At 32.1% G+C, this 13573-nt stretch overlaps 1 protein-coding gene across 1 annotated transcript; it reads right to left on the bottom strand.

The window, feature by feature from the left end:
- Window positions 1-1872: 1872 nt before the first annotated feature.
- On the bottom strand, window positions 1873-13493 carry LOC145193639 (uncharacterized). Its single transcript, XM_090068596.1, has 8 exons — window positions 13059-13493; window positions 12817-12967; window positions 10925-11086; window positions 10589-10851; window positions 4246-4884; window positions 3257-4099; window positions 3010-3153; window positions 1873-2301 (listed from the first exon to the last, which is right to left on the bottom strand). The coding sequence occupies exons 1-8, from the start codon at window positions 13386-13388 to the stop codon at window positions 2227-2229; spliced, it is 2607 nt and encodes an 868-aa protein (XP_089924722.1). The 5' UTR covers window positions 13389-13493; the 3' UTR covers window positions 1873-2226.
- Between the last annotated feature and the right edge of the window lie 80 nt (window positions 13494-13573).

The following is a 13573-nucleotide window of genomic DNA, read 5'->3' as shown; positions in this document are numbered from 1 at the left end:
GACCTTCATATATAAATGTGTGCTACATCAATATTATGGTTTTTTGAATCAGAATTTAAATTTGTTATTAAAAAAAAGTTTTACGCGATTCCAAGACGCGTAGAACCCGCACTTACAGTGCGCTTACTTACACTTAACTTAAACGAGCAAAAATACGTAAATAATTAAAAAGTAATTAAAACAATAAAAATTTAGATTACTGAAACTAAAACACACGAAAATACAAAAAAACACGTTAAAATACTAGTAAATACCAAAAATACTTCTCGAGTAAAAGAGCTCTAGTTTCATAGCAAAAGTGTATCCTCATTTCTGTTCAACTTTTTTATTTTTTGTTGTAATTGGAGATGAAATGATTTAGGATTCTTATTTAACCTACTATTTCCTTCCTGATGGTTAATTTAAGTAGAAAAACAGCTGTGTGAAAGAAATTTGCTCTTTAACCAGGGTTTCACCCATATTTGTATCATTTATACTTTTGTTTATTGCCACTTTGACTGGAGAAACCATAAAAACTGCCCTTCAGATTAAAGTATACCTTCAAACTTTCCAGAAAATATTATTATTTAAATATAATAATTAAGAAAATATTCCCATAGAGTCTTAAAAGTTAATATCCTTGTCAGAGTCAAGTTACTCGTGACTCGTCAAGTAATTTCAACTTCAATCAACTTCAACGGTAAAGCCGAATATTCATGGTAAGAAGCTAATGCCATGAACACGGAGGGATTAAACAGTATTTGTAGAGGAGTTGAAAGAGATGTTTCTTTTACAATTACACCCTCAGGATTAAATTTCTTTCTTTCAGTCTTAATTTCATGAAGTGAGGGATAATACCCTTCTTAATATACTGATACGGTTCATCAGAAAGATCACACTAAATTTTTATGTTCAAATTATCTTCAGTTTTTATTCTCATAGGAAAGCTAACCTCCCGTGCTTCTAGCTTTGCCTAGATTAGTAGCATTTTTCATTAATATAACTTTTCTTGGTAGGATCTCCTAGGGCTGTTTTTATCAAAGCTAATTCAAATTTTTTAACAGGATGTTCAATCAACTCGACAACCTCAAATCGGAAAATATTTAATATTTAAATCAGTGAGCTGGGCTGAGTCAACTGATTTGTTACAATCTTAGATCTTCTGCCTCTCTCAATTAAATCTACCCATTCCTTGTTCTTTATAACTGGACCTTCTAAGAAGCCTTCGCTGTTAAGTGTTATCTTTATCAAACCAGGTTCGTTCATGTTCCAGAAGTCATGAAATTATCTTTATCAAACCAGGTTCTTTCATGTTCCAGAAGTCATGAAAATATCTTTATCAAACCAGGTTCGTTCATGTTCCAGAAGTCATGAAAATGTTCTTGAATGTTTTGGCAGTTTAGATTTGAAATTACTTTTAAATACTCTTAGAGTTTTCTTGAGATTTATCATTTCAGTTTCATAAATAGTTTCATATTGTGACCCTTTCTACCCTCCGATCAACTATACTTGAAGAGTCTCAATTAAACTATAATGATGAGTTCCTGACTCTTGAATTATAGGAACTAACTGCATTCTTTTCATGATGAATGTAAAGAAATAAACTAACATCATTAACTTGTATATTATGCACGAGCCCTAATTTTAAGAGTTTTAATCAGGCGTCAAATTATTATTTTTAAGCTTTAATAATGGGCATGGTCTGTTTGAATTATGACGAGAGAAATTTGCTAATGTAGTGCAAAAAATATATAGTGCAAGGAAAGGTTGCCTTATAGGCGTATGGCCCCTTAAATGTTATGTTTTATACATAGCATAAACTGAATAGTGAATAAAAATGCCTTACAAAAAACTCCGCTAATTTTGAAAAAAAATTAAAAAGTTGTTCTACTCCCGTTCTTTTCTCAATTCTTCTATTTTGTCGTTTTCGCCTTTTCAATAAATTATCCAAGACAATTTTGTCAATAAATTAGTCCAGATTTTTGTTTACAATTCAAAAGTTTACCTTACCAACACCACAACAATTTTTCTTTTTAAATTCTCAACATAAAAAATGAAAGGCCGACGATAAACGATAAAATGATAAACGTCGCATTGCGCTTTTTAATGGCTTAAACCTTATCATGAAAGATTAATTGTTTAAACCTTGAAACCGTTTTTCATAATGACTTTGATAACCATATCTTTTATCTTTAACAACATAATCTTTTGAAATTGTGCAGCTAATAAAGTTTTGTTTTAACCACGTCAGTTAGTCATGAACTTGAGGCTTGAACTCATATCTTCCAATAGTTCATCTTGCTCTGTCAGCAACATTGAACCCTAAATGTTGTAAACAGCATTAACTTTGTCTTTAACGATTTATAAAAAGTATTTTGTACAATCAGACCATTGTACAAAATAGAGTATAAATTTTTTTCATATAACGTTTAAAGCTTCGTCTATATTCAATATAGACAAGGTTTACACAATATTTAAAATATGCTTTATATATTGCATGCATGTGTACCTATACCTGTGTTTTATTGTAATCCTATTAATTATAGTAAATAAAGCCGTAACTTTTTTTCTCTTTAAAGGTAGGCCGATATTTTTTTATTTTAGGGCAGTCAGAATGTCTTGAGAATCAAAGATTCCAAAAAAGCTTCTTCAATAGGTTCGAAAAGAATGAAGCTTTATGCTGGAACTTTATATAATCTTGAAACATAAACAGAAATTAGTTTTTATGTTAAAATTGTTTTTTAAAAATGAGAAAGTGAAAGTTAATGAGAATTATTAGGAAGTGAGGCGTTTAGGTCTCGTACCCCCCCCCCTCCCCTTCAATTTGTTCCGACTGCCCTCTTTAAGATTATCATTTTCTTAATAAATCTCTCAAAAGTCAAACATTAAAAATGAAGCTTTTGTTGAATGTAATTAAGTGATAAAGTGTAGAATATAAATAGTTAGGTATTATAATTAATACATTAAAAAAATATTATACGTTATTTATCATATTTTAGTTGTAATTTTATTATTACAATAGCAACAAACCTCATTAGTTAAATAATCTGCTTTATCCTTTAACTCCACTTGACATTTTTGAATAAACTCCAACTGTCTCACTATTTTCTCAGTCATAACAAGTACATGGGAAGAGCCTTCAGCGTCGAGCTCAGTTTCAAGATTAAACACAGCCTAAAATTTATCACAATAATAAAAAGATTAACTTTACAATTTCAAAAATGTTAAATCTTGAAGTTTAGAAAAAAATACTTTTTGTGCCAAAAAAAATTAATACTTCGGGTGAGCAATCTTTCGCAATAGTCCTCTGAACACTTTTTTTTTTTTTTTTGCTCAACTTCTTTTCAGCGATTATCAACGCTTCTGCTTGTAACATATACGCGGTCGTTGTTGCATTTGCGAACACTCGAGTGAACGTTTCTGAGAGCAACGCGATGTAAAGATTTATGCAAGTGATGGACATAAAAGCAAAGTAAGTTCCGCATATAATTTGAGCTACAATCTTTTCTTTTGAATTAATTATGCCTTGGTTCGTATAGAGTTCCTCAAAGGGAAAACTATCGGTTACCGTCATGCGAAGTAGTTGAAACATTACGTCATCAAAGTTTAAATATGAGTATGAAGCATTGTCATTATGAGGTCCACCAAAAATAATCCATATTGCGCAGCTATATGGGATGAAAAACTCTAAAAACAAGAATCCGAATTTCATTGTTTCTGCAGCAACATGGCCTAGCATCGCAATAAATGGACCGAGTGTTATAAAAGGACGAAAAGCAGACATAAATCTTATCCACGTGATAATTAGTACCACTGGAAATGCATAGTAATGAGCCTTTAAGGTTGAAACATATGAAGCATCATCAAGGTTTGTTTGAAGCATTATTCGTGTTATCGTTAAAAATGCAAGTCCAATAAAGCATAACATATCAAAGATAAACCATGCATCGTACAATGATCTTTGTGTTTCTGAGTTGATGTTTATTATTTCTTCTTCAATGACCTTTCTTTCCTGTGGCCAGCGCGGGTGGCAAAAAACTAAATCGCGTTTGATCTCTTGCAAGCGAGAAACCCTGAGGCTTTCAAAGTTTTTTTTCACGATTTGAAATTGAACCCTCGCCTAAAGAGAATTTGCTTAAAAACATAAAATGCATTTTTTACATTACCTTTATATAATTTATTGGTATTAAGTTATCATTATATATTCTTATTTATTTATTTGGGTGTGTGTATATATAAGTGTGTGGTTGCGTAAGTTCTAAATACCTGAATGAAAAAGTAGACCGCTAGTAGCAACCCTGTAAGCTCTAAAACAGGTCTCCAGCTCTGCTTATTATAGGGAGCGTAGAACTTCACTCGATACAAACTGCTTATTTCTTTTTCACCAGGTGCAAAAGTTGCATAAGTTGTGTAAGTCGCGTTAGTCGCATCAGTTGCATAAGTTGTGTTAGCTGCATTGGGTACATAAGTTGCATATGTTGCATTAGTCGCATCAGTGGCATAAGTTGCATAAGTTGTGTTAGTTGCAGCGGGTGCAAAAGTTGCATTAGCTGTGTTAGTTGCATCAGGTGTATAAGTTCCATAAGTTGCGTTAGTCTCATCAGTTGCATAAGTTGCGTAAGTTGTGTTAGTTGCAGCGGGAGCATAAGTTGCATAAGTTGAGTTAGTTGTATAAGTTGCGTAAGTTGTTGATGGTGCGGCAGTTGATGTAGGTGCATTAGTTGGATTAGATGCATAAAGGTTGGGAAGGGTAACTGTGACGATTGTCCAAAGTGCGGTAAATATAAAATTAATTAACAGATTGAAAATAAAATGACGTTGCCCATATAAACCAGTTTTTTTTGTAAGCAGCCGCTGGATAACAGGATGCATAATTAACGTAGAATCTTGATATTTCACAATGGCCTATAAGATTTTTTATTTTCATTTTGTTAATTAACATTCAAAGTTAAAAAAGTATTGAATTAAATAGAAGCACAACAAATGCAATCTGTATATATTAGGGTGGTTCAAAAATAGGTCATTTTAAAATTTCAACTAGAGTGGAAGTTTATAAGGTGCCCAGATATTGGTTTTATATATAAAATTTTTTTTTTTTTTTTTTTTTTTTAGTTCATGTTCAAGGGTGGCCCACGGGCCCTAAACTTTTTAATTTTGATGATTTTTTATGATTTTCGTATGATGACATTTTTATCATTTTTTACAGTTAAACCATCAAAAGTTTTAAATATCATACCACAGTATTGCATTTTATATATAAATTTGAGAAAATATTTTTAAAAAATCCTTTTTTTTGTTGATCATGGTACAGTTTTGTTGACTAAAAAGTCAAATAATGCTGGAAGTAGCATTTGCTGCAAGATCGCTCTTCTTGGATCCTTGTTTACTTCTCTTGTAGACATGGTTAAACAAGAACATATTTTGCCTCTTTTCCTCCTTATTGGATTTCACAATAAGCTTCTAAACTAATTTGATACCTCTCTCAGAAGAATCATTGACTAGATCTAGAAATTTGATGGTAGTCTCAAACTCTAGATAAAAATCATTCAGCTCTCAGAACTGTGAAGGAGTTTTAAGTCACTGCACTTCCCCCATCCCATGGCCAATCTTATTAAAGATTAGCCAAGATTGCTCAGTAACAAGAGATGCTAGGGATGGAGGCTGATCTTGGGAGTAGTCTAGTGAGTGAAGAGCCTTCTTATCTACTTCAATACGCTCCAGTTTGAAGACATTGGGTCTGTCCAAATGAGTATTATACAGTTTCTGAGCTAACTCGTCTCTATCAGGGTAATTCTTATCAGTTAAAGCAAACACAACTAGAACTGGACTTAAGTAGCAGTCATGCTTTGACATTGATCGGACTACTTCAGTAGATCCAAGAAGATTTATTTCAATAAACCTCTTCATTTCCGAGAGGGCTTTTATATCCTATAGAAAATTTAACGTAAATAAGCAATATTCTATCATTATAGTTTACATGTTTTTATTTTTATTTTTATTCTAAACCTTTATTTTTTTTACCTGATATGGAGAAGCAGCTGGCAACTCAGCTCTAAGGAACCATTTAGCATAAAATATACTGACAAACATAGCCATATCAGATATTTCCTCTTTGTTGTCTTTAGTTAGACCAGGAATGTGATCGAGTAGAAGGTACATTTTCAGATTGTACAAGGCTTTAGCCATGAACCTGGCATGGTGTACAGGTCCAGGCATATAAAACCTGAACCTCTCCTCCTTAGTAACAATCATCAAAGAGAGCTCAACTAACTCCTGGTAATCTTTTCTTGATTTCCCATTCTGCATTTTATTAATTTTTGTTTTTAAACATTAAAATACATGCAAAAATAGTTAACAGAAAAATAATGTACTAGAATGAATGGTTCATTTTACCTTCTTGTATGTCTTATTGTTAATTAAATCTCTGTAGAACTGTTCAGATTCCTGTTGCTGTTGGTTTATCCAGGTTTCAGGTGGAGTTTCAATCCTCTTTAGGGGCAGTATATCTTTCTCTAAATCATTCCAGGCTGACTTGATTTTTTTGAACAGCTGATTATCTGGTCCTGTAGATTTACTACTTGGGTACATCTTACAGAAGTGAGTAATATGACGCTCCAGAGCATGGTGTCGGCAGGCAAGGAGAAGAAGTGGCCGTCCTAACTTTTCTGACATTCTGGTATTTACACCTTGGAGCCTTCCAGTGTTTGATGCAGTGGTATCAAAACAGATACATTGTACTTGGTTAGTGAGACCATAATTCTCTAGAAGGTCATAAATAGCAATGAACTGCTGTTCTCCAGTTTCTGAATCAATAGGAAGGGGGGGGGGGGAAGAGGAGAGAAAGTGTGAGTAGCGCCCGTTTGTCATATATGTTGATAAGTTTTACATATTTATGTAGGAAATATTTTCTCAAATTTATATATAAAATGCAATATTGTGGTATGATATTTAAAACTTTTGATGGTTTAACTGTAAAAAATGATAAAAATGTCATCATAAGAAAATGATTGAAATTACAAAAGAAAATGATTGAAAAAGCAAAATATTCGGTTTTCCTAAATTTTTCAGGTTCATTCAGAATTTTTACATAAAAAATTTTATTAAGAGTGCATTTTTATTTGTTTCTATTACCCATTCTGAGTTTACTGATGATTTTTTTTTTTCCCCCATTGTTTTAGGGTGGCCCACGGGCGTTGAAATTTCTGAAAAATCGATAAAAATCATCAAAATTAAAAAGTTTAGGGCCCGTGGGCCACCCTTGAACATGAACTAAAAAAAAAAAAAAAAATTTTATATATAAAACCAATATCTGGGCACCTTATAAGCTTCCACTCTAGTTGAAATTTTACAATGACCTATTTTTGAACCACCCTAGTATATATACAGTCGATTTTTTTTTTTTCACCACTGTTAGTTTTGCTTTAGAGCGCGTAAGTAACTCGTTACAAATGCCAACGAAAATTCAATAAAATCTCTTATTATTTAATAAAAATAGGTAAACTCATAAATGATTGTACTTTGAAATTACATTATGTATTTTGAAATATTTTCAAAATTTTGTTTATTAAACACAATTTTTAACGTTTGTATAAAGTTATCAGGTTTTCTTGAATTTTCTTCAATTTTCATTGACGGGAACCTGATAACTTTATTGCTACTCCTTCTCTAAAACTCTATCCATCGCGCGAAACTCCTTTTAAAACTGCACAGTTAATAAACAATTTATAAAATTTGTCTTTCTTTCTTGAAGCACGTCACAAATTATCCTAGCAACCAATTAGTAATTTTCGATCAGCACAAATTATAAATCTATATTCCGCTTTAACCCTTTCGTGGGCCATGGGAAGATTTCTTCCCACCTACACGATTTTACAAAAACGGCCTGCGGGAAGCGTAAAACCCACTATAATATATTGGTCTCGCTATTTTGATGTTGGGAACAATAACACCCACTTCTGTTTAGTGCTACCGCTTGCTTTCCAGAAATTGAAACAGAAATAGTACATATGTTTAGATGCAGGTTTTTTGAAATCGTTCTGCTTTGACACCCTTGTTATTCTGCTTTGACACCTCTATATTTTGTTTTACACAACAATCTACCACAAACGTTAGTAAAAAACTTTTTTTATTGTAAAATTACTTTGTGCCAGTAATTAACTAATTGTGAACAATAAATTTATATATAATTTATTTCTTATAATTTTTTTACTAATCTCAGATGAGCAGGAGGAGCTGATTTGGATATGCTTTTCAATCTTCCAAGTGATCCAGACAATTCTGAAGCAGAAGCTGACGATGATGCATGTTTAGAATTGCAATCGTTGGAAAATTTAGATAACCCCAGCACAAATTTTGGAAGTAATTTTTTGGTAACTTAAGTTCTCACCTCTGCTGATGGAACATTTCTGATTGAACCAGATCATGACTATTCTTCTGAAAACGATTATGAAATAAATAAAGAATGGGGCGATAAAATAGATTTCTTCGACAAAATTACCTCTTTTTTCAATAATGAGCCAAACCTGAAAATATCATTCAAATAACTGACAAAGAAAAAGGATTATTTTTGCTTCGCTTTTTACTGAAGAAATTATTCAGAATATTGCAGACGAAACAAATTCATACTAAAAGAAGCCTAAGAAAAAGAAGGGATTGGGTCATACCACAAAAGACATTGTCTTGAACTGGAAGGATATAACATCCGAAGAACTGAAAGCATGGATAGGTATGCATATACTTATGGGCATACATTAATGCCTGAACTAAATCATCAAATCATCATGCCTGAACTAAAAAACTACTGGAGCACAGATCTTATTCTCAATGTTCAGTGTGTACCAAGAGTATGACTGCAAAAAGGTTCAAAAAAATAACTGAGACTTAATTGATAACGACACGTAAATGATAACGATACAAATCCACCATGTGGACAACCTGGACATGATAAACTTCATAAGATTAGACAAATTCTTTCAAAACTCACTGACTATATCCAAAGCTAACGAGCCTTCATCAACCTTATCAATAGATGAATTTATGATAACTTTCAAGGGGAGAACTTTACTGGAACAATAATGCCAATGAAACCCATAAAAAGAGGGTACAAGGTATAGTGCTTTACAGATTCTAAGACTGGATATATTCAGACATTTTAAATTTATTGTGGATAGGAATCTAAACTAACGGAAGATGTGAAACGTACTGGTCGGCTTTTAGCCCATGATAGTTATTTTACAAATTTTAGGCTTGCAAGGAATCTACTTGAAAGTAGTTTATTTATTGTGGGGACTGTGAGATCGCAAAGGAAGGATCTTCCACCAATGCTGAAAGCAAATGATAAGCTAATAAGAGGGGAATCAATGTTTCTTACTATAGAGGGTGTTGCTGCATATAAAGTGGATGGACAAGAGAGAGGTCACTTTATTGACAACTGCACATAATCCAGCAGCTTTGACATCTGTAAATTGAACCAAAAAAGATGGCACAAAAATTTAACTACCTTGCATAAAATTTGTTGCAGTGTACAATGATATTATAGGAGGAGTTGATCGTTTTGATCAACGAAAAGAAAGGTACGAAATAGGAAGAAGATTTGTAAAATGGTGGCACCGTATCTTTTTGACCTTTTTTTTTTCTTTTTGACCATGGCATCGTTAATAGTTTAATATTATGGTAAGTAAAGAGATAGAATAGAAGTTTAGACCAGCTGACATTCCGTATAGCATTAGCTCGTCAGTTAATAGACGGATATTCTTCAAGAAAGAGGAAAGGCCGCCCTGCTAGCTTTCAAGAAAAAAATTGTGTAGTACTAGATGATGTACGATTAACTAGTGTTGGAAAGTTGGTTTCAAACTATAGACGATGTAGAAAATGTAGCATAAAAGCACAAGAAAAGAGAACCCGTTACATGTGTGCAGAGTGTGATGCACCCTTGTGTATTGCAACATGTTTCTCATTTTTCATGGCAAATAATCATCATTAAATTAAAATTTTTTTAGTTCTGTAGATGGTTTTGCGGGAAGTATGCTTCTCACCTTTAAAACTTAAATTTAAGTTTGAAATTTCGGAAAATTAAATTTATTTTCTTTTATACCTTTCTTTTATTGATAATTAAACACAAAAAACCGAAAGGAATTTCAAAGATAAATAAATGGCCCACGAAAGGGTTAAGAGAAGTTTTAAATGAACTTTAATTCTGATGCTCAGTCCAGTGCAACGCAGATCTCGATTATACTAAAGCATTCTAAAGCTTTGTTACAGTAAATCACATTTTCCTCAAAAAATTAACTTTTCTTTAAACATTCAAGCTATGTTCGTTAGATGTGCATTTTTTATAGCAATAATTCTATGGTTTGAATAAAACCTTTATGATTCAGATATTTACATTATAACTGAATTACGATTAAATTATTTATATTATGATTAAGATTTATATGGCACAATTAGTTTCAGAATGTCAAGAGTCTCCAATTTTACATTTAAGATTAATTTTTAACGAAAAGAAATGGGAATAAAAGAAACAAGCTTTAACCTAAAAATACTATTCACCAAAATCTATTCGACAAAAAACTACGAAGCAATTAAAATTAAAAATATTGAATTATTGTACCTCTAAAGGCTCCCTTACTGAAACAATTCGGCGCCCTTTTTTAGTAAACTTTCTGTTCATTTTCCATTTTTTTATCTCTAAGTAACTTAAATAAAAAAAAGTTGTTCGATTTCCTTTGTCAACCTTTTGAAATTGATCTAATGCTTCAGCAGCAACATCAGGCATCTTTTCTACCATATGTGATAAGCATGACATGCCTGTATCATCATAAACACCTGCAGGTGCTCCATACTGCAAAAGAATTCTTGCTGCTTCTTGGCGACCTAAATAGTCAAAGCAGTCAAAATAAATAGGAAAATGAGTGGAGAAAAGAATGAGTGGAATAAAGCCCGTTACCTGTCTCTGCTGCAAGTTGCAAAGGAGTCCTCTCTTTATAATCTTGAGAATCTAATTTTGCACCAAACTCAAGAAGATGAGTTAGCGAATATACTGAATTGTATTTTGAAGCATAATGGAGTGGAGTTTGATTTTCATTCAATGTCACTGCATGAATGTCAGCTGAAAAGCAATTTACAAATATCACTTTGTAAATATCATGGTTTATTGTCGATGTGTTTTTAGCTCAACAAAGAGAAGCTAAGAACAATTATACTTAAAAAATTATGTTTAATTTTCAGTTGATTTGAACAATTATTGAAATGTTACCTGTGTGTGAGGTTTATCTACCCATTTTAACGGAATACAGTTGATTACATAAGTAGTGCTAGAAATTTAATGAACTTTTTAATTATCTTTTACTTGTTTTTTATTTATATGTTACGTGTTTACAAATCAATTCTTTAGCGTGATGTTACACGAGACTCTGAAGTAAATAAATGAAACATGTTTCGAATGTTTTTTAATGTTTGTTAGTTTCAATTTGTACAACGAGTAAAAATTGACCTGATTAGGCAACTAATTTGTGTAAAAAATCAAAGAAAATAGTCAAACGGTCAGAAGCAAAAACGTCCGAAGAAAGTAGGTTCACTGATGTTATATCACTCTAAAAGAATGCCTCATATTGATGTAAAAAGAGCCAGAATATTCTGGAAAATTAGTAAAACCTGGAAAATCCTATAGAAAGAAAAAAATATATATTATTTTCTACTCAAAAAGCATATCAGATCAGTAGTTGATGGCATACCCATTGATTTTAATTCATCATAATTTTATTTGTAATAAACCTTTTTTACGAGATGTGTGTTATATAGAAAACTGTTCTGTTGGAACATCCACCATAGAGGCACATATTTTCATCTATTAAGGGTATCGTTTGATTCTCTATAATTGAATAATTTATGCATTTGTCTATTACAACTTTTATGTGATAGAGTGGTCTCAAGTCAGAAATTCCTGAAAAGCACCCCAAAACCATTAAGCTTTTTCCACCCTCATGTTTCATTAGTTCAATGTACATTGATTTGAATCATTTGCCTTGGTTTTCTCATTTTTTGTTTACCATCCGAATCTTTCAGTTTAAACTTCTAATCTTCTGACAATAATATTCGTCTGTTGACGCTCCGACAATAACACCAAGTTGGACGCCGTTTTACCGTCCAATTGTTGGAGCCTTGGTGAGCTTCAAACGTTGTTTTCGTTCTTCAGCGATATGAATGATTTTTTTTTTTTTTTTTTTTTCTGCACGGTGATTATACAACCCTGCATCATCCAAATTTCATTTTACAGTCTCTTCTGAAATATTGAGTTGCAATTCGCGAATTGTATCTTTAGCACTGACTAATCGGTTTATTTTCTTGCACTTAATAATTTTACAATTGGTATGAGGAGTATTTTTCTTTGGTCGTCCGACTTAAAAATTCAACAGTTTTATTGTTTTTTATATTTATTAACTAATCAACTTAATACCATTTTTGGCATTTGAAACTTTTTATAATTCACTGTTGTACCAGCATCAAAATCATCGATGATTTTTGGTTTGAATTACTATTACTAAGCGACATAGATCAGACACGTGCCATTCTGCTGACTTTCAGCTGTAATTTTACTGTATGTTTCTACTAAATAACATTGTAAAGTTTTACGTTACATAAAAGCTAGCTATAAAATCAATTCTTCTACCTTAAATAAAACCCCATATTTGAAATAATTATAGTTAAATTACAATGCTGCTCTACAAATTAACTATACTAAGATAATAAAGTTAATAAGAGAGTCATACAAGTGAGAGCAAAACAAGAAGTAGATCTAAGTAAATAGTGTACCTAATAAAGTATTAATAAGAATATTACCTCCGTTCTCGACTAACCATTTCACCATAGTAGGAAAATTTACAGAAGCTGCTACATGTAGAGGGGTTCTTCCAAAGTTATCTGCTTGATTTAAGTTTGCGTTATGAGCAAACAAAAACTTTGCTACTTCGAGAGGCCATCGCAAAGCGACCTTAAAATTTGAAACTAAGTTTTGCAGTAATACTCTGCTATAATTAGTTTCTGTTTAAAATAAAATTAGACCGATAAGATTAAAAAGATACCTCGTGGAGCACAGTTTGACCAAAGTCATCTGTAAAGTTCACATCCGCACCAGATTTAATTAATGTTTCTATGTAATCTAAATCCACGCTTATGTTTTCTGCACTTGAATGTCCAAGTTTTGCAAAATAAATAATGAGAACTTCGCTTCCGGCATTATTTGCTTGATCGTCACCTTTTGTTGAACTGCTTTCGTACAACCCTAAAGGAGCGTCTTCGTCAGTTAGTTTTGAACCTCTCAAAAGTTCTTCGTCATATTTGGATGAAGGTCCTTGTCGATATATCAACCCATCGATCGCTTTTCGCTTAAAGAAATTCGTTTCAGGATTCATTATCGTGTAAATTTCCAAATCTCTATTTGAAGCTTTAATTTTATCGCTCGTGTTTTTAATGTAAGGTATTGTTTTTACATGTGATTAAAACTTGATTTTTACCTTAACAATGCATCAGATTAAAATTAAACAGTACATGATTAAAAACAAAAGCGCTTGTGGAGGAGATCACTACTTTTATCAAC

This window comes from Hydra viridissima, unplaced genomic scaffold (assembly GCF_058129835.1).
Source record: "Hydra viridissima isolate aposymbiotic clone 2 unplaced genomic scaffold, HvirCarnegie_v1 scaffold_12, whole genome shotgun sequence".
NCBI lineage: Eukaryota > Metazoa > Cnidaria > Hydrozoa > Anthoathecata > Hydridae > Hydra > Hydra viridissima.
The sequence above is the reverse complement of the archived record's forward strand: the minus strand, read 5'-3'. Positions and strand labels throughout refer to the sequence as shown.